The sequence below is a fragment of the Notamacropus eugenii genome, chromosome 3 (assembly GCF_028372415.1).
Source record: "Notamacropus eugenii isolate mMacEug1 chromosome 3, mMacEug1.pri_v2, whole genome shotgun sequence".
Taxonomy (NCBI): domain Eukaryota; kingdom Metazoa; phylum Chordata; class Mammalia; order Diprotodontia; family Macropodidae; genus Notamacropus; species Notamacropus eugenii.
The window spans coordinates 37,844,997-37,870,320 of record NC_092874.1 but is presented as its reverse complement, the minus strand read 5'-3'; the positions used below and the strand labels follow the sequence as shown (position 1 = coordinate 37,870,320).

The following is a 25,324-nucleotide window of genomic DNA, read 5'->3' as shown; positions in this document are numbered from 1 at the left end:
CCTATGACCTTGAAGGCCCTTTCCCTCTTTCCATCTATGATTGCATCATTCCAATTGCTATAAAGTTCTTCTAGACGTGGTGGAATCTGTTTCCCTGTAACTTAGGATCGTAGATTTGGAGCTTAAAAGAATATCAGAGGTAATCTAGTACAACCCTCATTTTACATATGAGGCAACTGAGGTCTGGTGAGTGACATGACTCATTCAATGTCACCTAAGGACAGGGCAGAGCCCGGATTCAGACTCCAATTTAGCCCTCCTTCCAGGGCACCAAGCATTGGACTCAACCTTTCTTCTATGGCCAAGTAAAGAAAAAGAAATCTACTCCCTTCTTCACATGATGGCTGTTTAAATACCTGAAGACAATTATCTGTGCCAATAATCAATAAATATTTATTATTAATATATTAATATAATATGATAATCAGGTACTGTGTGTCCTCTCTTCTAGAGGCCTTCGCTGATTTCCAGTTGTTAGGATTCCTTCCCTACTCCAAATCACAGTGTATTGCTTACATATCCTGTGGTTAATAATCTACGGATATGCTGTCTACATGCTCCCCAGTAGAGCGCCCTCCTTGAGGGCAGGAGACTGTCTCCCTTTTGTATTTATAGCCCTATTGCCTAGCATAGTACCTGGCACATAGTAGGTGCTTACAACATGCTTCTTGATTCTGATCCCTACATGCTATGACATCTGCACTCCCTTCTTTTCTGTTCTCCCAAACACCTCAGGGGTGCTGAGGCTGCAGGGCTGGCACCTTTTTTATTATTTTATTTGTTTTCAGTGTTCTACAAGGGCTGGCACTTTCATCAGTACTTTGGGATGCCTCCTCTAATGAAGGGCTTTTCACAACAACAGCTCAGCTAGCTCAGCCTCCCTCCTCTCCAATCCCATGCCTGGGATTGGGAAATCAGCCTGCTTCCTCATCCAGGGACATACCTCCAGGTTGTCAACCATTGTCTCCGACCACAAGCTCCCTCTTACTGGTCCTGAATCATGTTTTCCGGAGACATTACAGAGTTTTCAAAGGCCTTCTCCAGGGACAGTCCCACCCTCCCAAATTGGAACACAGTGCAGAGAGGAGCTGACTGACTCTTAGGATGGAAGCCCGGATCCCTGAGCTCCAGAGAAGGCATCTTCAGCCTCAGCCCCAAGTCAACATTTCCTGTAAGCCACATCCCTCCATCAGCCAGGCAATGCTACAAATGGTTCCAAGCACAGGGAGGGCTGGGAGAGAGGGGAGCACTGAGAGAGGGGCTCACTGATGGCACCTGGAAGGAGTGAATCACACATCTGACATGCCAAACTAAGCACATTTCTTGGTAAGTCTCCAAATACCTTAGCTGGGACACCTAGTCCCCATGCCGGAATCTTATCACCCTCACCCAAACCCTCTCTGCTTGTTATAAAAGCAAGCTCTTGGGCTTTCCTGCGCCCCTCATACCATTCCCTCTGCCAACAGCACACCCAAGTAGAACAGTCCAGGCATAGTTAGCTGCCCAGAAGTCACAAGTTTTCCAGCGGTGACCCACTGTTTGGGTATGTCAGTAGTGAAACTGTGTTTATTTCGGAAATCTACCAGGCAGCCCAGGGCTTGCACCCAAGATCAGGGAAGGAAAGGCAGAGACTTTCCAAGGGGATGGTCAGTGCTGAGGTCACAGCCCGGAACTTCATCCTCTTGGTTGGTTTCCTGGACTCAGTCACCAACAGGGCCTCAGCAGCTCCCAAAGCCACATGATTGTGGTTATGCAAGGAATCGTGGCAGATGAGACCAACAGACACAGGATTTTGGGGCTCAAAGGTACCTTAGATGTCATTTAATCCAACCTCCTTATAACAGATGAAGAAACAGAGACCTAGACAGGAGATCTAAGTTGCTCTGGGGCACCTGATTCAATGCAACAAAGATTTAATAAACAAATCCCTACTATTGGCAGAGCGGTGGTACAGTAAGTAGACAAAGGCCTGGACTTAGAGCCAGAAGAGCTGAATTCAAATCCTGCCCTCAGATACTTAGTAGTTTCTTATCGGCCTCTGTTTCCTCATCTGTAAAAGGGGTATAATAATAGCACTTACCTCACAACGGTCAAATGAGATACTGTGAAAAGGGCTTTGCAAACGTTAAACTGCAATATGAATTGCACTTCATATTAATTATATAATTTGTTAATTATATAAATTATTATTCATTATTTCTACGTTTCCAGGTACCTTGCTAGGTGCTAGGGATGCAAAAACAACAACAACAAAGTGAAACAGTTACTGTCCTCAAGAAGGTATATTCTAGGGGTATTTTTGGGGAGGGCGGAATATCACCTGCACACAGACTAGGAAGTTCATACAAAACATATTGCTAATGTTACCCCTATTTTGCAGATGAGGAAACTAAGGCAGACAGAGATTAAGTGACTTGCCTAGGGTCACACGGCTAGCCGGTGTCCAAAACCAGATTTGAACTCAGGTTTTCCTCCAGTCCAGTGCCCTGGGACACCTGGCCACCTTTATAGCCAAAGTAACTTCACAAACAGGAAATAGCACTAACATAGGGTGGGGTTGGGGGAGAAGTATTCCGAGAGGCCTCAGGAGCCAGAGCTCTGCTTTGAAGGGAGTTGGGGAAGAAGTGTTCCAGGAATGCGGATATCAATGACTAATGTGAGATTGGAAGCAGTCAGGGACTCTGTCTTCAATCTACTAAGCAGCCTCCCTTCCATCTGCTGAGGGAGGTTCATTAAAGAGAAGCCTGGAGAGTCTTTGTTCCTTCTTGAGGGGCCTCCCAGAAAGGTTCATTTTAGAACCTTTATCTCCCTCTCCAAATTACTTAGAATTTCCTCCAGAAACAGGACAGAGTCCTAAGTAGGCTTAATGGCTTTTCTTCCCTTTTCTTTTTTGTTTGTTTGTTTTGTGAGGCGATTGGGGTTAAGTGACTTGCCCAGGGTCACACAGCTGGTAAGTGTCAAGTGTCCTTCTGACTCCAGGGCCAGTGCTCCTCTATCCACTGTGTCACCCAGCTGTCCCTGAATGGCTTGTCTTCAAAGTCACCTAATCCAACGCCCACATTTTACAGATGAAGAACAAAGCTCTGTTCTGTTGAACCTTTATTGAGGTCTCATGTTTCCATATCAGTGCCATTTTTAGATCTCTCCCTCCATCCTCTAATCCCCACCCCAGCTTTCCTTGAAACAAACAAAAACAAAAAACCAAAGGATGCATCAGATCCTTCCTGGCTCTGGAGTCAGAGGCCCGGGTTCGAATCCCTCTTCTGATGCTTGCTTCTGGGCTTCTGATGCCTCATCTGGTCAATCTAGATGCTCTGTGAGGTCTCTTCCAGCTCTAAATCCATGCCCCCATTATCCTGATGCATCTGCAACATCCTATATCCAGATCCCACCATCTGCACTGTTACTGTGTATAGATTATGATGGATTTGGCTTTTTGTTGTCTGAATAAATGTTTTGGTTCAGTTTTCCATGTGGAGAGTCTGTTGTATTTTGTGATTGAGAATTATGTCAGGATATTTATAGCTGCCACAGGCATTGTAAATATCGCATTGGCACTACTGGGGGAACTGAAGAACCCCCCCGAATGAGATTCTCAGTAAAGTAAGAGAAAAAGTCATATGCTGTTAGGGGAGGGGGCAGACTAGGGACATGGGAGGGGAGAAAAAGGAGAGAAGAAAAAATTTGGGACAGATACTAGGGGGATTGGCTGAACACAGTGAAGATGTAACTAAGGTCATAGACCATGAATGTGTAGTAAGTAAAATCAGGATTGTAAGACCAAAGATTTAGAGCAAAGAGGGGTCCTACAAATCATGTATTCCAACCACTGAATTTTCCAGATAAGTAAACTGAGGCCAAGAGATACTCAGTGATTCACCCAAGGCCACACATATCCAAAATGGCAGAATCAGAATTCAAATACAGATCTTTGGATTCTATACCCACTGTTCTTTCTCCAGTGAGAGAGTGTGAGGAGAGAAATACAATGGTGGAGGTGACTTAGGGATGAAGATAGACAGCTGGGGACAGAAGAAGGTGAGAGTGAAGGGCAAGGGAATTCTCTTATGCTGCTGTTTCCTACCTGATCTCTCTGATTCCAATGTAAAGTCTGCTAAGGAAACTTCTATTTCTGATTCTCGTCCCTATCCCCATTCAACGTTGATCCTGGGCTTTGATAAGTTTTCTACTTATGTCCCCACTGGATACCTCCTACATGACTGCAATGTTCCACACACCAGCTTCCAAAGAGCCCAGACCCACTCAGGGAGAATGTGACTCAATGAAGTCACAGTTGACAATCAGTGGCGTTTGTCTCTTCACTACCAAGACTCTAAATGTACATTTTATTTCTGCCTTCTGTCAACTGTTAACAGATCAAAATTCGGAGCTTTGATCGCTGGGGGTGGAGGGAGCTGAGCTGGAATCAATTCTGTTCTAATTCATTATTAACACACTCACTAGAAGGCTCCTTTGAAGTCACAACAGGCAGAGCATGCCGCGGACATGAGAAATTGGCAGCTTTGGGAAGGGGTTGGTTGGAAAAGCAACCATTTTCTAAGACTGCAACCTGTGTGAGTAGTGGGATATAGGTGATGAGTAGGTGATGAAAATCCCTGTTGTAGTCAGGGTTCAGAGAATGAGCAGGGACTCTCCAGGGAGTTTTCCATTCTTAACTCATAGGTTCCTTCTTTGTTAGTGGGGGAACTTTGGGGATTTTGGAATTGGAGAATATCCAGAAAAGGGTGACCAGGAGGACAGAGTCTCAAGGTCATGCCATGAAAACTGGGTAAAGGGAGAAGATTAAGACTTACACAAAGATATGATCATTGTCTTCACCTATCTGAAGAGACTTACTACGTTTGGTGTCAGAGGGCAAACTGGGCCTTGGCAGAAGCTGAGGGGGGCAGATTTATGCAAGTGTAATGGGGGAAGAGCCAATAAGGACCTGGTCTTGGAAACATGTACGGGCGTAGGCGAGAGGAGGTGCCTGTTGCCAACCCAGGTAGATGCTGGGGGAATGGCCTTCTGAAGGGTGAGATGAGGTAGAATAGAGGTCCTGCCTCTGATTCAAGGCAAATGCAGGCATTCCTTGACTATTATTTTTGTTGTCTTGCTACTTGGTGAAGAAAAGTATTTTGATTGGTTGATGAGCCAGAACTGAGAGCGCCTTAAAAAAAGGTATTAATTGGCCAAAACATTCTCTCTTTCCTTGTAATGATCAAGAGAACCACTGTGGGCCTCTTGGTCTAATTTATAAAGGAAACACAACAGAAAAACCAACTGGAAAATTATGGCAACAAATATGAACCCAGGTCAGAAAATATAATACAAATAATAATGAATATAAAAATAATAGCTAGCACTTAGATAGCTCTTTATGTTTGCAAAGTGCTTTCTATATGCTATTTCATTTGATCCTCACAACAACTGGGTGGGGTTAAAGGCTATTGTTATCCCCAATCTACAGGTAAGGAAACTGGGGCTGGGAGGTGAATTAATTTGCTTGGGGTCACACAACTCAGTATCTGAGACAGGACTGGAACTCACATCTTCCTGACTCCAAGACCAGCACATTAACCATTGTACCTCCTAAAATTAGATGCTAAGGTCCTTCCTTCTGGTAAGCATGGGGGTCTGCCACCACAGGGCCTGCCATAGTTCTGGATCCCTGCAGGGCTGGCCAGTCGTCCTTCTCTCCAGTTTTAATAAAGGCTTTGTGTCCACATATTCCAGGCCATTTTGTGCTGGTTTTGGGCAGAACCAAAAATACCCAACTCTCTTCTGCACAAACAAAAAACCAAAGAGCTGTTTGCCCAGTAGACTGGCTTCCCATTCCAACAGGGCAATGGCCTATAGAAGTTACAGAAAGAAGCACTGGAAACTCAACACTCTGTTCCCCAAGTGGCCCCCACAGGCTAAGCTTTCCAACCCCTCATCTCTCCAGACTCTCCAAGATGGAGGGCTGCCTGGGGCTAGTTTTCCAGGATAAACTCACAGTCCTTTAGAAGTGAAAGATGGAATGTTGCTGACTTACCTCTATTTGGCTGATTTCAAACCAGAACTGAACTGTTGATTGCTGAGAGCCAGTAGTTTCAAAACGAGGTCCCAAGTCCATCCTTGCATGAGCCAAGGTTGTCTCAGTAAATAGGGCTCTGCAAGGGAAGGCAGGACATCAGGGTTCAAATCCCAGCTGCATCATTTACAAGCTGGGTGGCCATAAGCAAGTCACTCTCTGAGCCGCAGCTTTCTCCTTGGTAAAAGGGGAGCCTTTCTAAATTTGCTAGAGGAGTTGAGGTCAGTTCTAGACCCTGATCATCTACAGTCTAGAAGAACCCAAAGAGATAATTTAAAATATGGAAAAACACCAGGGTTCAGAGCAACAATCAGGTATCTCAGACCAAACTAGACCTCTATCTCTGGGCATGCCCAAACAAATTCCCAACATATTCTAGAAATGATGCCTGGTACCGTGTAAGGGCTTGATAAATGCTTTCTGCCTGCCATAGCTCAGTATCCTTGGAGCCTTTAGGACTGGGAAACTTTCAGGCCTGGGTTGGACTCCTTAAGGAAACATTAGCCTGGTTGGTCTTGAAATGAAATCAACGGTTTTAGCTGGAACCAAACCAACCTTGAAAAACATGGAACCAAAGAATTTCAGTGTTGGAATGGACCTTGGTGGCTTTCTAGATCGATCCATACCCCAAATGGAATCTCACTAGAACACACCCAATGAGGGGCCATCAAGTACTAGATAGCACGGATTAGGGTCCTGAGTTCAAATCCTATCTCTGATGACTATTACTTTGTGATCTTGAACATTTATCTTTTCTTAGTATCAGCTTTCTTGTCTGTAAAATGGGAAGACTGCACTACGTAGTAGGTAAGGTTTCTTCTAGCTCCAAATCATTGATCCTCTAAGTTTCAAAGAGGAACCATGGGCTTGGAAGCAGCGTAGAAATTCTGAGCAACTAGAGCTGTCCAAAAGTGGAATAGAGATATCTCAGGATGGGGGGGGGGGGGGGGGTGTTCCCTCTTACTAAAGGTCTTCCCCTACTGAAAGTATTCCATCTAATGCCATATGACTCCTTGTTGGGGCCATAAAGGAGGAGATTCAACTCTGAAATTCAGATTTTATGATTCTAAATATGTCTTATACTTCTGTAATACCAGGAAAACCAGGATTAAAATCCATCTTCCAACATTTACTAGGAATGCAAATATAGGTACCTCGAAGCCTCAGTATCTTAACCTGTCCAATGGGAATATAATAGCACTTACTTATGGGATTGATATGAGTATCAGTAAAAAATATGCAAATTGTTTCGCAAATCTTAACGTATGAAGTGTTAGAACAAAGTGTGTGCCCATAAATCAGGGGTAACTAAAGAAACTATGATACATGAAAGCAATGCAGCAAGAAATGCCCAGTAAGAGAATTCAGGGAAACCTATGAGGTTTGAATCGATGTAGAGTGAGATAAGCAGACACAACAGTCTACACAATGACTCCAACAACGTAAATAAAAAAGAAGCCAAACTCTTCCACTGAAAAAGATCCTGAGAATGATCCCAGGGAACAAACACGTAACTGTTCTTTCTGCAGAAATGGGAGGATGACAAGGGCAGAACTGTCTGTCACAGCCATGGGGGTCACTACTCCTGCTTGACTGTTTTTCTTTGTTAGGGAAAGAAGATTTAGCAATAGCCGGAAATAAACGGGGTGTAAAACCAAAGGCATCAATAATTGTTTTTTTATGTTTTTTTTTTGGTTGATTGCCATGGATATAGTGGGGCAGAGTTTAGCATGGTGGACCCCAATAAACACACATGTGCATACACAGAGTACTTGGGAAAGTCTCAGGTCCTAAGTATGCAGGTAATCAGTCACCCCCATCTCCTGGGGGTGCTGTCAGACTTTCTTTAATGGTAAGGGGGTCACTCCTACCGCCTGGGGGTGCTGTCAAATTTTCTATCATGGGAGGAGGGTCACCCTATCTCCTAGGGGTGCTGTAGACTTTCTACAATGGGAGGGGGTCACCCCTACCTCCTGCGGGTGCTGTAGACTTCCTACAATGGGAGGGGGAGGAGGGAAATATGGGGGAGAGTAGCAAGGAAAAACTTCCTCTGTGAGTCTTGGAAGGAAAAGAAATTCATTCTAGAAAGAGATTGTAATCTGGATTCCTGAGTTGTTCCTGTTTTGATCTGGTCTTGGCAGAGCCCCGACTTTCCTTTTCTCCACAAGTCAGGCTCTGCAGAGTTGGGACAGGCCAAGAACAGTGAGGGCATTAGGACCGAGAGAAAGACACCCACTTTGCTCTGTATTATGTCTGGCAAGAGACTCCCTGACTGAGTGCTGGAGTTGTATGTGAAAGAAAGTCAGGGGCTGACTCGTTTCCATCTGTTGATCTGACCTGACCTAAAGCATCAAAACAGGGAACCGAGGCTGTCACAGCTGCTTGGGAGAAGGACCAGCCAGCTCTCCCCAGGCATCTATTAGCAACTTGGCCAGTGCAGGAAAACACAGTGGAAGAAGCAATCGAGAAAGATGGACTGATTATCTTTTAAAAATTATTTGCAAGATGAAGAAAAGGGGCCAAAATAGTGGTGGTGGGAGGTGTGGGTGGGCAGGGAAATCTAGGCTTAGGTCGGCCCCGGGGGCTTATAAGCAATGAACAGAAGGAGGGAAGGGTTCAAACTTTGTGCCCAAGAAGAGCCAAGTCATCTGGAGCCGGCAGGTACTACATACTGTTGGCAGATGTTGGAGGGAGGCGTGAGACCACATTAAGTGGCAGGCACGTGTCTTGTGGGAGGAAACACCAGGAGCTCTGCTGGAAGCCAGTTGGCCTGGGGGCCACTTAAGCAAGGGTCTGACGGGGACCTGGGAGAGGACGAACATGACCTGCTGTACTGGAGGACCTTCTGCAACATGCTCTTAAGGAGACGGTCCAGAGCTGGGCCCCGCAGGCTGCAGTTCTTGGTAGTGGTGTTGATGCTGGGATGCTTGTTAGTGATGGTGACCGTGCTGCACCCACCACCTCAGGACCTCTTCAGGGATCCCTCGGCCCGGGCTGAGAAGCCCAGCCCTCAAGTGGGCTATCAGGTGGACTTTGGTGAGCCCCAGGACTGGGTGCTGGAGACCGAGGAAGACAGTCAGGAGTATTACCCCCTGGAGGGCCTGGCCCCCTTCATCTCCTTGAAAGAAGACGAGCTCCTGATGGCAGTGGCCTCCCCCAGGGACAGGAAGAACCAGAGCCAGACCAGGAAGAGAGGGGGCTACAGGCTGGTCAAGCAGCAGGGCAGGCGGCTGGAGGAGGGAGCCCTGGACAGACCTGCCTTGCACTGGGGGGCTGAGATGGAGGATCTCTCCCTGGCAGACTCTGAAGCAGACGATGGACAAGAGCAGTTAGACACGTTTGGACTGGACACCTATGGCTTCAATGAAGCCCGAAGTCAGCAGATCTCCCTGCGCAGGGCGCTGCCTGAGGTCCGCAATCCTCTGTAAGTAAGTCTGCCTCCCTACCCTGCTCTGAAAGAGAGGGCATCCCTGCAGCATTCTCTCCACCCCTTCCACCCCTCCCCTACGGACGACTTATCTCTAGCCAACCCTGAGCTGTCCTCCCCCTACCTCTGCTCCTCCTTCTTCCCACTGCCTCTGGAAGGCCACAGCTGGAAGGGACTGGCTAGTCCAACCCCCACGTTTTACACATGGGCAAACTGAGGCCCAGGGAGGCCCAATGACTTGCCAGAAGTCTGAATAGCAGAGCCAGAGCTTTAATGCAGGTCCCCTGGCTTTAAATCGGGTGCCCTTTCTATATTATCATAGACCTGCACTCACAGGAGACTGATGCACTAAAGCAAAGCTCCTCTATCCACCCTGTTGTCCATGGAGAGCAAAAAATGCTGTTTTCATTAGGCTTGCTTCATTTGTTAAAGCCTTGCCCACACTGGGCAGCTGAGCATATATAAGAGGCTAGTTTGGGAATGAGAAACCTTCTTGTCCTGTCTTCCTTCTGGTTCCTAAGGAAGGACCCAAGTATCCTGGATTTTGATTCCAGCTGTCCCCAACAGAGTATGTGTCTTTGGACCAGTCTCTGTCCTCAGCTATAAAAGCAGGGGCTTGGATTTGGTGATTTCTAAGACTCCCCTTCCACCTGGGAAGTTGTGTATCTCTAGGAATTGAATATATTTTGCACTTACTGTTGCTAGTTGAGATGTTTTTCTGATAGACAGTGAGTCACAGAAGATAGAATGTCAGATTTGGAGATGGGGAAGATGGGTTCAAATCTTGCCTCTACAGATTACTAGCCATGTGACCATGGAGAAATCACTTTACATCAGTTGCCTCATCTGTAAACTGGGGGGGAAAATGTGCAATAGTCACCTTATTGGACTGTTGTAAAGCTGAAATGAGATAGGAAAAAGACTTTATAGATTGAAAGGTGAGAGGGAACACAGACGGCCTGACCAGTAGCAGAAAGACCTAAGTCCAAGTCTTCTTTCTGGTGTGTGCTTTGCTGTGTGACCACAGTCAGGGATCTAGGAAACCCTTTAAGCAAATGAACAGCCAATCAGATCAGGATGGAGAGTTTCCACACTGGAAGTTCCCCCACACTGATGAAATCACAAATCTGGATGAAAAGGAAAGTGCTACATAAATACCAGATGTCATTAAGAAAGATGGAACAATAATTTTTATTACTCGTTATTGATCCAAAGTATCAAAAAAAAAAATAGTCCTATTCCAAGGACATTCAGTGATGGAGGTGTTTGCCAGACCTGAGTGACTCAGAATCCTGACAGCATTCCCAAGAGGTAAGTTCTGAGTGTGGAGGCACAAGACCAAGATGCTCCAGGCCCAGAGAGGCGACTCTGCTCTGTCCAACCGGCTCTAGATAACAGCATTAATTGGAGAGCAAAAGCAAGGCAGGAGAGATGATGACACTAGACTTGGAGATTTTAAGTACTACCTATCCATCTATCTATCCATCTATCCATTCATCCATCTACCTAGCGTCTTTCTATCACATATTTCTATCTCCCGATAGTACAATTAGCCCAGAATCAAGAGCATGCTGAAGAGAAGAAAGAAAATGTTTTGACTGAGATACTTCATGGGATCCCCAGCTTCAGTGCCCTGCCTGGCCACTAACTAGCTGTGGGGCCTTGGTCCCTTATCTGCAGAATGAGAGGGTTGAACCAGATGATCTCCAAGGCCTTTTTGGATGTCCTGGAGTCAGAAAGACCCGAATTCAAATCCAGCTTCAGACACTTACTAGCTATGTGATCCCGGGCAAACCCCAACCCTGGTCTACCTCAGTTTCCTCATCTGTTGAATAGAGAATAGCGCTTATTCTGCAAGGCTGATGTGAGGATCAAATGAGATCATTGTTAAAAGTGCTCAGCACAATGCCTGGCACATAGCAGGTGCTGCAGAAACACTTGTTTCTTTCCTCGCCTTCTTTTGAGCAGCAAATCTATGCTCTTATCTGAGCCTGTAAGTTACACTTGTCCTTGAAGCCCAGAGTGAGTTTTCCAGAGGGCTCCAGGGTGTTATGGTGGAGAAGCCAACTCACCATTTTGTGTGGCATTGTGGGGGTACGCACAAGCGTGTTTGTGTGTGTGTGTGTGTGTGTGTGTGTGTGTGTGTGAGAGAGAGAGAAACAGAGGGAGAACAAGAGAGAGACAGAGAGAAAAGACAGAGGAGAGAGAGAGATAGAGAGACAGAAACAGAAAGGAGAGAGGAGGGAGAGAGATAAAGACAGAGAAGAGAGATAGAGGAGAGAGACAAAGACAGAAAGAAACAGAGAGAGAGACAGAGAGAGAGAGAGAGAGAGAGAGAGAGAGAGAGAGAGAGAGAGAGAGAGAGAGAGAGAGATTCATCTATCCCCAGCTGGGAGAAACCCAAGGCAGAGTTTTCTTGGGTTGGACAGTGACTCTTGCCCATCCATAGTGGTTTCAGAAAGGTTCTGATCTGACTAAGGGGTGGGGTGGGACGGTAAGAGAATATTTTTTTCTCTTGGTCCTCAGGCCTTAGTCCTGTATCCCCTGCTAAGCCGACTGGCTGCTTTCCCCCTAAGTGATCTGCTCTCTGTGCCGGGAAGGCTAGAGGCCCCTTGTCATTTCCCAAGGTTTGTGATGCCCTCTGCCGGCATAAGGATGTAAAAAAGGACAACTGAGCAGTCACCTGCCCATGGGAAGGAGAACAAGGTCAGGCAGAGCTGAAAGCCACTGGACAGGCCACTGCTGCTGCCAAGGGGCTCACACAGGGAGAGGGGGAGGAGGCGAGGAGAAGGGTGTGATATCAGTGACATATTTTTTTAAATAATTTTCAAATCTTAAAATAATTACTAACTTCAAATGTTTATATATTTAATATCAGGGAATTACTCTCTCCAAGAGCAATTGACTGTTTTATGATTAATCAGTCAATCAGCAGACATCTACCATGCACCTACTATGCTTCCAGTACTATGCTAAACACCAAGGATACATATCAATCCACAAGCATTCATGAAGCACCTACTATGTGCCAGGCACTACCAAATTCTGAAAATTTCAAGGAACTTACCATTATTTGTGTTACAAGGAAGGTTCAAAGTCTCTGAGGACATCACTGCCAGGAAGCGCCATCTTCAAATTAGCCTAAGGAGCCCAGGTCCTCTAAGCGAATCTAGGAGGAAGTACATTGAATTCAGTCCCTCCTAGTCCTTCCCCACTGTACAAATGAAGACATTGAGGCTTAGGGATGTGTAGTGACTCAGCTAAGGCTGGAGCTGGGAACCAAACCCAGTGCCCTTAAGACAGTGTCCTTAAGAGCCAGTCCTTTTCACCACTTTAGCATATGGCAGCTTTCACTGGCATGGAACCATCCTGGGGGGACGCTTGGCACAAATCTCAGCCCACCAGGCAGATGATCCTAGACCACCGGGGAGATGATGTTAGATTACTGGATAGAGTTCCCTACTGCCTTCCACCTTAAAAGAGAACCAAGTATACAAGCTACCTTATACTCTTACATTTGAATAAATGCCCGCTGGGGCAGTCTAATCCTGAGGACAATCCTCCTTCTAACACATTGTGCAGAAATCCAAGAGTAACCCCTCCTTAGAAAATCCAGGATAGCCTTTCACATTTTCTCCTCCTCCAAGGTCCTGGATGCATCTCTCTCCTAAAGACTTTCCAGAGAGGTCCTGCTTCATTCACTGCAGGAACACACCTGTCCAATTCTGCCTACCTCATCCATTCCTTGTCCTAACACTTGTTTACTGAACTCCTGTTATGGACACAGTTCTTTCCATTTACCTGCAACAAGCGTTTATTAAGTACCTACTATGTGCAAGGTACTGAGCTAGGTGCAGGGAACGTAAAGCTGAACAATGACAGTCCCTGTCCCTGAGGCTGAGCTGAAGTCTGGAGAGATGAGGTGAATGGGGAGCCATGCTGCAGGCTAAGAAAACTAGTATTTCAGGTGACTCTCTAAAACTGTAATTAACAAATAAGGTGGCGATCTACACTGGTAGAGGGAGTTTCCTTTCCCAGAAGTTCCCTATATTAATGAATTCTCAGGACCAGTCTCTATCCCTCTCCCTTGCTGTCTGAAAGAACTGAGTTCAAATCCTGTCTCTGATACATACCTGCTATGTGAGGGACAAATAAAAATGCAGTACAGGCTTTGCTCCCCTCAAAGCATCGTATTCATTATGATAAAGATGTCTGCTGTTTTTATATGCACTGATATTTGTTATCATTATACTTTACAACTACATCAGTTGTATTTTTTACTATTATAATTCCTGGGGGGAGCCCAGAGGATGCACAGAAATGAATGAGTTAGGCAGTGATGGCCATGGAAGAGATCACATGTGCTCTGGGAAAATCTGCAGAGAAGACAAACACTTTAGCTCCAGCAACAACAGGAGCCAATAAGATGATGGATGTCACAGGGTCATAGAAGAGCTAAGTGCCTTGTGGTCACTGTAGGCTAGCCTGGAAGGCTTCATGGAGGAGGAGGGACTTGAGTTGGGCTGTAGGATGGACACAGAGCAGTTGGGAGGTTCTCCTCAAGTATCTAGCCCTCAGATGTCCTCCTCTGAATAACTGCATTGGTTTCTGTAGAGCAGGTCTGTTTTTATGTCTCTGAGGCTTATGTTTATGGCTTGTGGGCTCCACTGTTATCCTCAAAATACCAGGAGAAGACAAGGAAGATCTCCCACCACAGGCAGTATGGTACTGTGGGAAAAGCTGGCTTCAGAGGCAAAGGACCTGTTGCTCTACGTGGCCTTGGGCAAATTGCTTTGTCTCCCTCTCCTTAAGATGGAGGGGACTGGCCGGAGTGGCCGCTTACAGCCTTCCTGGTGGTCACTCTGTGATCCATGCTAGGTGGTAATGTACTGGAAGGACATGAACAAGAGGGGACCAGGATAGGCAGGCCTGGACGCAGTATGATCTCTATCTTTGGAAGGAACATCTGCAATGCTGAGATCCCACAGGACCATTTAGAATACATATATACGTATATATATGTGGGTGTAGGTGTATGTATATATGTATACACACATCCCCACCCCCCCTACACACACACACATTTACATCTCACTGTCCCATCAGTTCCAGGGGCATGGAACTGGTAAGAATGGCAGTGGCCTGGACACCCAAGTCAGAGCCCTTTCTTTCTTGTTTCTCCAGTGCCTCTCCACCCTCAGCTCTTTGATTTGTCCTTGGTGCAAAAGGGGAAAACTGATTACTGGCCAAGTATCTAGATCTTCCTTTGCTTTGTCCTTCCCTCCTTCCCCAGAGAGGCAAAACCTTGGAGAAAGTCCTTGGAAGCTTGGTTTTACTGGGGAGATTGAGGGTCCTGACTGGACAGTTCCATTCAGATCCAAGTGAGGTTAAAGCATGATTCCGCCCATCCGGACTGTCCTGCACAGCCTGAACCAGAAAACAAAACCAGGACCTGATGGTGAGGGTGTGGGTCCCCCCCCAGGGAAGGGTCAGGGGGAACAGGGTGTCAGGAACACAGAGTGCCAGTGACCCCCTCCTGGCTCCCAGTCTAGCCAGCTCAAGAAATGGAAAACAACCCCAGCACATCTACTCACTCTCTGTCCCCCTGAGGTCTGACTGGCAGGGAGAAAGGAGTGAGGTCATTGTGATCAGGCCCTCCCACTCTCTCTGGGCAGTGCCTCTCACTGTCCTGCCTCTGATTAGTCCCCATAGAACAAAGTCACTTTATCATATGGTAGACATTAAATTTAACATACATTCATCAAATGAATTCATTCATCACTTAGCACAGTGCATAGGTTGGCTTTCTTCCTTTCCTTTATTAAGCCCTGACAATGGGCAGAGTGTGGTGCTGGGCTCTTGGGAAGATTCTAATGTATGAAGTTTTGATAAGAAACCAAGAGTGCCTTCATGAAGCTTTGTGGTTGTTTAGTCGTGTCTGACTCTTGGTGACCCCATTTGAGGTTTTCTAGGTAGAGATACAGGAGTGGTTTTGTTCTTTCCTTCTCCAGCTCATTTTACAGATGAGGAAACTGAGGCAAACAGGGTGAAGTGACTTGGCCAGGATCACACTGATAGTAAGTGTCTGAGGTCAGATTTGAACTCAGGCCTTCCGGACTCCAGAGTCAGCTATGGTGCCAGCTACACCACCATGCTCTCAGTCACCCAGTTTCATAACCTCAGAGTCATTGCTGACTCTTTATTCTTATTCACCCTCCACAGTCAATCAGTTGCCAGATCTTGTTGATTCTGCCTTTCTGGCCTCCATCCCCCTCTCTCCACTCACACAGCCAGTGCCCGAGCTCAGGCTCTCACCCGGATGACTGCAGTAGCCTCCAAACTGGTCCCCTTGAACCTCTCCTTTCTTTAATTCATCCTCCACACAGCAGCCCTAGTGATACCTCTAAGACACGGATCTGACAGTGCTACTTCCCTGGTCCACAAGCTTTAGCACTTCTCTGCTCTCTCTTAGACAAAGTGCAAACTCCTCTGCTTAGCACTGAACCGTTTCATCATCTGGCTCCAGCCTATCGTATCATTTCACGTCTCCCCCTTCATGTACTGGACATACCATCTAGACTGGTCTATTTGTTGTCCTTGAGCCTGGCATTCTAATCCCTGCCTCCTAATACCCTTGCAGGGCCTCAGTTTCCTTATCTGTAAAACGGGGATTACAACAGCACCCACCTCCCAGGGTTGTTGTGAAAATCCAATGAGATATTTGTAAAGCCCTTGGCAAATCAGAAAGCCTATCACCATCATCACCATCACCATGATGATGATGATGTCGCTACCCCTTAGGACATCCTCTCTCTCTTCAGCCAAAAACCCTGACTTTGTCTATATTTGCATACACTTCTCTGTGTGCATGTTGTCCAGGAAGGAGCTTCCTGAGGGCAGGGGCTGCTTTATTCTTGTCACTCCCCAGCACTAGCATGTTGCCATGCACTTAGCAAGAGCTTAATAAATGTCCATTGAATTAAACCATTGACTTGAATTATACGAAGAGAAGTAGATGGACAAACTAGCATGAGATGTAGGCTGAAATCTTAGCTTCTGCCGTTGGTGTCTGTGAGTCACCTTGGTTTACTCATCTCTAAAATGGGGCTAATATCATATATATATATGTATATGTGCACATACATAAATATTGCATATAATTATTACTATTAGACCTGCCTTAGCAGGTTGTTGGGATATCAACCCTTTGTAAATCTGGAAGTATCATAGATGTAGGTGCTGCGTGACAATTACTACACTCATTTGTTGTGGCAAATGAGCAAAAAAAAAGGATTGCACAGAAACAGTGGTTAATAAAGATGGATTCACTGAGTTAATTACTTAATCAAAGTCAATACTTACTTGTTGTGGCTTCAGGGCAAATCACCCACCTGGGAAAAGCAGATAACACAACCTGCTTGTCCTCTCAGGGATGCTGAGAGGTGGCTGAGTTCAAGGCCATGTGAGCACTGGGCCTTCTCTGGAGGATAAGAGCTCTCTACACCCAGGGTACAGTCAACTTTCAATTCTCTGTGAATGGATTATCCACTTTGCAGGTGATACAAGGCAAACCTCCTCCAGTTCCCCCATCCAGCTGGTACCCCATCTGCCAACAGCAGGGCTTTTCAAGGGCCAGAGCCTGGGTAAGTGTGAACACAGTGGAACACATGGGTGTGTCTCTGGCTGTATCCAAAGCTATTCGATCTGGGGGCTGAGCATTATTTTTGTACCAGCTGGATGTCTTGTCTCTGTTAGGTTATCAAGAATTTATCTCCACCTAGAGAGCTAACTATATGCTGTTGTTATGAGGGATGCCAGGGGAGGTCATGGTAATTCAGTTCAATTCCTCAAATGTATTAAGTGCCTACTATGTGCAAAGCCTACTTATGTGCTAAGAGTTGCCTTTATAAGATCATAGCTCCTTCCTGTTAGATTGATACCATGTTAAATCTATAATAACAACAGTTTAGAACAGTAAGACAAAGCAAAATTACAGTCAAATTATATTAGTCAACAATCAATATAATTATTATTTTTGTTCTTGGTCTTATCTTATATTTAATGATGATAATGATGAGTTAGCATGCCTTAGTGGTTAGAAAGCCAAACGTGGAGTTGGGAATACCTGGGTTCAAGCCTTGCCCCTGTCCAATACTGGTTGTGTGACCCTGGACAAGTCACTTAACCCTTCAATGTCCCGGGTAACTCTCTAAGATACTGCTGATCAGCATAGGTGAAGAATGTTTCCATACAAGGAGTTCCCTCTACCAATGAATTCACAGGGTCAGACCAAAAATACAGATATAATTATTTATCCCCCACAAGTCTTACTCAGATGACCCATGGCATCAGATGATCCTTATAAGGTTCTTAGCACAGCACCTGGCACAAAGTAGGTACTTAATATGTTTATTCTATTCCATGGTGGTGTGGAGGTGACCCTGGGCTCTGGAAGACTATGTCAGCTAGGCACATGGTCTAGCAGGCTCTTCCAGGCTTAATGACTTCAAAGATGGCGGCCCTAGCAAGTACTTTGTTTACTTTCCGATGACTGGCCTCACTAAGTACCAGGATGTTCATTACCAGCAGTCTAGACACATGGGGATGAATTCTTTGGTCATGGCAACTCCCTCTCCCCCCAGAAAAGAAAAAAATCAAAATAATTATTAATAATGGCTGATTTGTGTGCCTTAAGGCTTGCAAAACACTTCACACACATTATTTCATCTTATCCTCACAATAATTCTATGAGATGGTTGCCATCACTACCCCCATTTTGCAGTTGAGGAAATGGAAGCAGAATGAGGTTCAAGAAACTTGCCTAGGGTCACACAACTAGTAATTCCTGAGGTAGGATTTGAACTCAGGTCCTCCTGTCTCTTAGTCCAGTACTCTCTATTCACTGCACCACAGAGCTGTCTTAAAATGGGTCCCAGTCTCACATGGCCCTCTTTTATTTCTACAGTGACTGTGACAGAAATACTCCATTTGAATACAGTTCTCTTTTTTTATTTTTTGAACTGACCCTGGGGAAAGGAATTTTCAGTGAGGAAACTCCCTTTAACAATACAAATCTGCCATTTGCAGCCTTATCAAACTGCCTAGGGGTGCCAAGGAACCTCAGTGGTACTGGTTCTTCTTCATGGCCAACTGTGCAGGTTAGTGAGAATGGACAACAGTTCACACACCCAGGAAGGTTAGCGCTGGGAGTGATCAGTTGCTTCTTTTTTTTTTTTGATATAGAAATTTATATTTATTTCATTAATATATTTATGATATAGAGAGAGTTTGAGTGCCTGGTCTGGGGCTATAGGTTGTCTTAGGTCTTTCAAAGGTCTGGGAAGGGCAGGGGGCGGGTCCATCCATGGCTCACCCCATTCACTACTCTATAGTTACTGCAGTTCATGGAGCACCACGTTTCTCAGATTTAGAATAAAAGCATTTTTCCCAGAGCCACCAGCATTTCCCAATCAATTCAGTGGTCCAGGGGGAGGCTCATAAAAATCCCAAGCCCAAACATGGCTCTTTGCTTTGGGTTTGCTTCCTTTTCCCATAATCTTTCATTCCAAATACACAAAGGAGGCTACCCCTCTGAGTCCTTTGTTGAATCTAGTGCCCTCCCCAGTTACATCTATGATAATCAGCCAGTGTAGATGACCCTAAACATTCAATTCACAAGATCATGGAGTGGCAGCTAAAAGGGGCTTCAGAGGCCATATAGTCCTGCTCCCCCATTCTATCAACAAGGCAGCAAATGTCCAGAGGTTAAGTGACTCACCCCAGGTCACACAAGTAACAAAGGGGGGACTAGAAACCTGGTCTTGGGACTCCAAAACCATGGCTGTTCCTGGCATACTAAATTCAATTCAAGTCAACAAACATTAAGCGCCTGCTATGTGCAAAGTACTGAGGACCCAAGGACTAAAACAAACCAGTCCCTTCCCTGAAGGAGCTTACATTATAAAAGACACTTGTCTCCCCCCTGTCCCCTCCATCCCTCTCACCTCCTCCTTTCCCAACAGATGCACAACAGCATTCCCAATCTGACAGCTCATTGGAAACATTCAGGTGGCCTCCAAACCTCATGAGACTTGTGTGTTCAAGAGCTCAGTGGGACACAGGAAACCTGGTTTTGACACGACTCTCAGAGCTTTTGTTCCTTGCCTTTTCTCATGTCAACATCATTTTATGCAAAACTGGAAAAGGCCCTGCTCTACACCTGACACCCCTAATCCCCACCCCTCAAAAAGAATCCATACTCAATGACACCTTACTTCCAGCCCCACCTGGAACCACAGTGAGAAGCCTCATGCAGTCCATCCCTGACTGGGCCTGCCTCCCATTCACATCGCCTTGCCAGACACAAAATAATAAACCTCTGGCTTCTCTTAAAAGGTTCTCATAGGCCACGAGACACAGCTGTCTGCCAGACTTCTGTTTGTAATATTTAGCTCCCTGGTCCAGAATCATGTCAAGCGGGTTCATCATCGCACACAAACCACAAACCAGGTTCGCCTAGAGTACAGATGCTTCTCCCCAACACGCTGAGTTCTGAGGCTTTCCGCTTTCTCCTGCTAATGCTACTCTAGTCTCATGGAAAAGGGCCAGGCTTACCACCCTCAAAAATGAAGTTGTCAGGTTCTAGCCAGGGATCGCTCTGCGTTGCGCTGGCTGTTGAAGCCCCCATCTTGGAGAAGGCTTGCTCTAGCAGGCCAACAATAGTTCTAGGTAGCCCACTATGCCCCAGCCCCACCGACATCCTCACTATTATGTTGTGGGAGGAATTTGGACTTTGGAGCTGGAGGACCGGGGTTCAAATCTTGCCTCTGTGTTTAATAGCTATGCAAAATTAGGCCAATGAGTTAAGCTAGGAAGCTTAATTTAAATAGGAAGTTCCTAGGACTCAGTTTCCTGTAAAAACAAGGGAAGAGCCTAAATGGCCCAGCTCTGGAACATAATCTCATGATCTCAATCTCACTGTTTCTTCACTCCCTGGACAAAAAGCATCTCTTTGCTGAAAGCATGCTCCCACATATGAAAAATCTAATGAAAAGCCAATCACAGTAATACTTGCTGATATTCATATAACACCTGAAGGATAGCAAAGTGCTATACATATTTAACCACTTGGCAGAGCTGTTGACAGGGTTTGGAGAGTTAACATGGTAAACGTAAAGAAGAGGGGCTCCTCTTTCCTCTTGCTCCCACCTCTGGAATTTGAGATGTGACCACTCTTCTCAGGTTCCCTCCCTCCTTCCAGGGAGAGTTAAAAGGGTAGAAAACAAACCTCAAATCCAGTTTGAAATCTGCTTTGAGGGAGTTTATAAAAAAAACAATAATCAAAATCATACAATTCTCTATAAACTCTGAACCCCCCAAGCTAGGATTTAAAAAGAAAGAGACCCTAGCTGTTTTAGACAAAGGGATCAGGCCTCTCTTCCTTTTGATACCCATCCCAACCATTCACTAGCTCCACTGAAGCCAAGTTGTTCACAAATTATGACCAGTCATAATTGAATATCAAAGGGGAAATAACTTCTAAGGTACTATGAAAAATAACAAATTAGAAACAATTTAAAGAATAGGAAAATCTTGTAGTAAAATGCCTGTATTATAAATGTAGGGTGGGGGAGGCAAGACAGGAAAGAAGGGAGATCAATTAGACATTTCATCTAACTCCATTCCATCTAACACCCCTGTCTGGGATTTGGAGACAAGCAGAAAACAATGTGGCCTTTCCAGGATGATAAGTCCCAGAATACATGAAGTTAGGGCCTCTCAGTTACTCCCAGACTGGGGAGAAAAGCAGCTTGTCTCTTTCAAATGCATCCCCAATCCCCCATTCCACCCTCAACTTTTTTGTTTGTTTATGGAACAAATCAAAGAATTCCAGCTCAACCTTCAGAAAAGTAACAAAGGTTACACCTGCATAATTTCATCTGACTCCTTATAGCAACCCTGTGAAAGTGATACCAGAACAAGAACTCTTAACCATTTTTAGGTCATAGACCCCTTTGTGTTAGGCTGGTGAAGCCTACAAACTCATTCTCAGAACAATATTTTCAAATGCATAAAATAAAATACATAAGATTACCAAGTAAACCAATTATATTGAAGTACCATTATCTATCTATCTGTCTATCCACCTATCTATCCATCCATCTATCTATTTATCCCTCTATCTTTTTGAAGTCCATGGATCCCAGGTTAAGAACCCCTGTTACACCAAAAGAAGGCAAAGATGTAGTCTAGTCTAGAGTAGCCCCATCTTGAGCCAAGAGAATGTACTCATTCTCAGGCCTCTCACTCTTGACTCTGCTTTTCTTCCCCCATCATCCTCTGATCCCTAGGTGTCTGCAGCAGGACTATGGTGACAATCTGCCAACAGCCAGTGTCATCATCTGCTTCCACGACGAGGCTTGGTCTACCCTCCTCAGAACTGTGCATAGTGTCTTGGACACGGCTCCCAGACCCTTCCTCAAGGAGATCATCCTTGTTGATGACCTCAGCCAACAAGGTAGGGGTTCCCCACCCCAGACACCAATTTCTCTCTTAAAGTTTAAGGTTTTGGGTCCTAGGGAGGGTAGTGGGTGAGGAAGTACAGCATATCAGTTATTGGTGAGCATGGCCAAACTAGTTATGGTGTGGACTAGTGGAAAGGCTGCTTTGCCAAGACTCAGGAGACCTGGGTTCTAGTTCTACCACTAACTCTCTTTGTGACCTCAGGCAAGGTACATAATTGCTTTGTGCCTTAGTTTCTCCTCCTGTAAAAAAGGGCACTCTGAGAGCCGGGACAGCATGGCAAAGTAGAAGAGAAGAATTTGTAGTAAGAGGACCTGGATTTAATCCTGGCTCTCCCACTTACTATTTGTGTGACCTTGAACAAGTCACATGACCACTTTGGGCCCCAGCGTTTTTTTCCAGAAGGGATTCCTGCCCCCCACAAAAGTGATTTAACTGGAAACTTCCTGTGCCACTGCAGATCATCTGCTCCTCTACGGCCTCATATGAGTCATGCTCTTCTTACAGAGAAGCTTAGGTTTTGGGAGATTATGTCATTTACCTATGTGGCCCTAGGCAAGTCACTTAACCCCATTTACCTCAGTTTCCTCATTTGTCAAATGAGCTGGAGAAGGAAATGGCAAATTACTCCTGTATCTTTGCCAGGAAAACCCCAAGGAGGAAGGGGATCATGGAGAGTCAACCTCAGTTTGCAAATCAATAAAATAAAGGCCTTACACTAAGGGGCCTGAGGACCCTCCAGCACTCTATAGCTCTGAGCTTATGACCTTGAAGAGACCTTAGGATAATACTAGTTACCAGTTCCTTGATATTTTCTTCCTGACAAACTTGGGAGAAGGTAGTATTAGCATTTTCCCCAGTTTTTTTTAAAGAACATAAGCACGTGGTGACTTAACTAACGTAGCTACGGCAGCTGAAAAAAACAACTGAACAACAGCAGTAATGTAGTAGAAGTGGGTCTTCCAGGGTCCAGACCTAGCTCTCTATTCTGCTTACTTATTGTTGGTTTTTGGCCAATGAAATGAGTGCCTTGGTTTACCCAAGTCTAAAGGTCCCCACCAGCTTCGAGGCAGTGACCCCAGAGCTCTCTTACCTTTCAGGGCTGTTGGGAGGCAAAAATGAGGACACATTTGTAAAGAACTTTGCAAACTCAAAGTCTATATAAATGATGCTATTAGCAGTACTAGCAGCATCATTTCAGGTGTTATCTCCCAAGGTTCTTGAGTAAATCAGAAGAGATGACAGAAGCTAAAATGCTACGCAAATATAAAATACAGTCATATCCTTGCTTAACAGATCAGTCGTCTGACAATTCAACCATTCCACAACACAGAACTCTCCATCCTACCCCAGGTTACACCCTATCCCCCACAAAAAAGGCCTTAGCCAAGGCCAAAGGAACAGGCAATGTTTGCCTCAGTGGAGGCCATGATCATGGCCTTCAAACCTCTGAAAGCCTGCCCTGCAGAAAGCTGTATTTGTAGCCAGAAAACAAATAATAATGATAATTCAACTTTTATATGGCACTTACTACGTACCAGGTGCTGTGCTAAGTGCTTCACAAACACCATCTCTTGTGATCCTCACAACAACCCTGGAAGGTAGGTACTTTTGTTATCACCCCGCCACTTTTACAGATGAGGAAACTGAGGAAAATAGAGGCTAAGTAACCTGCCAGCAGAATTTATAGGGTGGAAGATTTAGGGTCAACATATGGAGGAAGCTCCTAGCAGTTACTCCAAAAATGGAATAGGATGCCTTGGAAAAGCAGTGAGGTCAGGCAGGCAGGTGGTGCAGTGGATAATGTGCCATGCCTGGAGTCAGGAGGACCTGAGTTCAAATTGGTCCCAGACACTTATTAGCTGTGTGGACCCTGGGTAAGTCATTCAGCCTTGATTGCTTCCAAAAGACAAAAGGAAGGGAGGAAGGGAAGGGAAGGGAAGGGAAGGGGAGGGGAGGGGAGGGGAAGAAAGGGGAGGGAAGGGGAGGGAAGAGAAGGGAAGGGAAGGGAAGGGAAGGCAAGGGAAGGCAAGGGAAGGCAAGCGAAGGGAAGGCAAGGGAAAGAAAAGGAAAGAAAAGGAAAGAAAAGGAAAGAAAAGAAATGAGCTCGCTGAGGCTGGAGGTTTGTAAGCCCAGGCTGGACAAAAAGAGTGGAGCAGTGAGACTGTGGCTTCAGTATGATCTCCAGAGGCCATCTGGTCCAATCTATCTCCGAACAAAAGTGCTCTCCACAACATACTCCACAAGGGGTCAACCAGCTTTTGTTCGGAGGCCTCTAGTAAAGGGGAGACAGGGGCATGCTGGAGCCAGCCCAATGCACAGGCTCAGGGAAGCTGGTTGTTAAAGGTTCACTTTGAGCATTTATACCTTGGAAATCAGCAAAAGCTCCAAATTCAGATTTAATTTCTTGTTTTGTTTATAGTCTAGATTTAAAAAAGCCACAAAGAAAATGTTAGTAATTAAACTTAAACTTAAAAGTGTGTTGTGCCTTTTTTGGAGAGCCAGTTGTTAAACATCTACCAGTACATCCTGGGGAGAAATCCATCACCTCTAAAACAGCTGTCACAAAACTCAGGCACTTTAGTATTTAGCTCCTTAGGTGGGTCATTATTGGCTCCATTTTCACAGGTTCTTATAATAGGCTTGTTTCCCTGGTTTCAGAATTCCTAGCAGCCAGAGAGGGTGGGACTTGTCAAAAACAGACACAGTAATAGAGAAAAACTGGAGGCCAGTCAACTAAAAAGTAGATCAGACCTGTATCACTGCACAGCACAGGAGGAGGGGTCATTCAGAGAGAATAAGACAATTTGGAGTCCTCAGACCTGGGTTTAAATCCCAGCTCTGGGACTTACACTGAGAAGTGTATGAATTGGGGAACCTCTGTGGGCCTCAGTTTTCTCCTCTGTAAAATGGGGGAGTTGAACCAAATGACCAGCAGGGAAGGATGATGATCCTACAATAATTAGGGGACTAAAGGGTGATAGAGACCTCTTCTTTGTAGCACAGAACTAAGAAAGTTAAGGTGTATTTGGGTCCCCGAAGAGGAGCTCCCTGGGTCAGGGCTTATGTTCCAATAGACCCAGGGACATCTCAGGTAACTTGCCAGATCTAGGATCAAGATCAGATCACAAAACAGGAGCTCAATAAATGCTCTTTCTTTCTTTCTTTCCTTCCTTCCTTCTTTCTTTTTTTCTTTCTCTTTCTTTCTTTCTTTCTTTCTTTCTTTCTTTCTTTCTTTCTTTCTTTCTTTCTTTCTTTCTTTCCTTTCTTTCCTTCCTTCCTTCCTTCCTTCCTTCCTT

The 25,324-nt window shown here is 45.4% G+C and overlaps 1 protein-coding gene and 1 long non-coding RNA gene across 7 annotated transcripts in view; one reads left to right on the top strand and one right to left on the bottom strand.

The window, feature by feature from the left end:
* Positions 1-25,324, bottom strand: part of LOC140532605 (uncharacterized) — a 115,949-nt gene that overhangs the window by 90,128 nt on the left and 497 nt on the right. For 2 of the 3 annotated variants that reach the window (XR_011976594.1, XR_011976596.1), the window contains exons 1-2: positions 12,571-17,063; positions 6,038-6,155 (exon numbers count right to left, since the gene is read on the bottom strand). This is a non-coding gene — a long non-coding RNA (uncharacterized lncRNA). Of the gene's footprint in view, positions 1-6,037; positions 6,156-12,570; positions 17,064-25,324 lie in introns of those variants that run through there. The other variant, XR_011976595.1, reaches the window with a different exon arrangement.
* The window catches only part of GALNT15 (polypeptide N-acetylgalactosaminyltransferase 15), a 43,085-nt gene continuing 26,003 nt past the window's right edge, over positions 8,243-25,324 (top strand). The window contains exons 1-3 of one of the 4 annotated variants that reach the window (XM_072651253.1): positions 17,060-17,146; positions 18,591-18,661; positions 21,854-22,020. Coding sequence is in view for 2 of the 4 variants with exons in the window: in XM_072651250.1 (XP_072507351.1) it covers positions 8,929-9,500; positions 21,854-22,020 (739 nt within the window). In the remaining 2 variants the exon portion in view is untranslated. Of the gene's footprint in view, positions 9,505-17,059; positions 17,147-18,590; positions 18,662-21,853; positions 22,021-25,324 lie in introns of those variants that run through there. The other 3 variants (XM_072651250.1, XM_072651251.1, XM_072651252.1) reach the window with 3 other exon arrangements.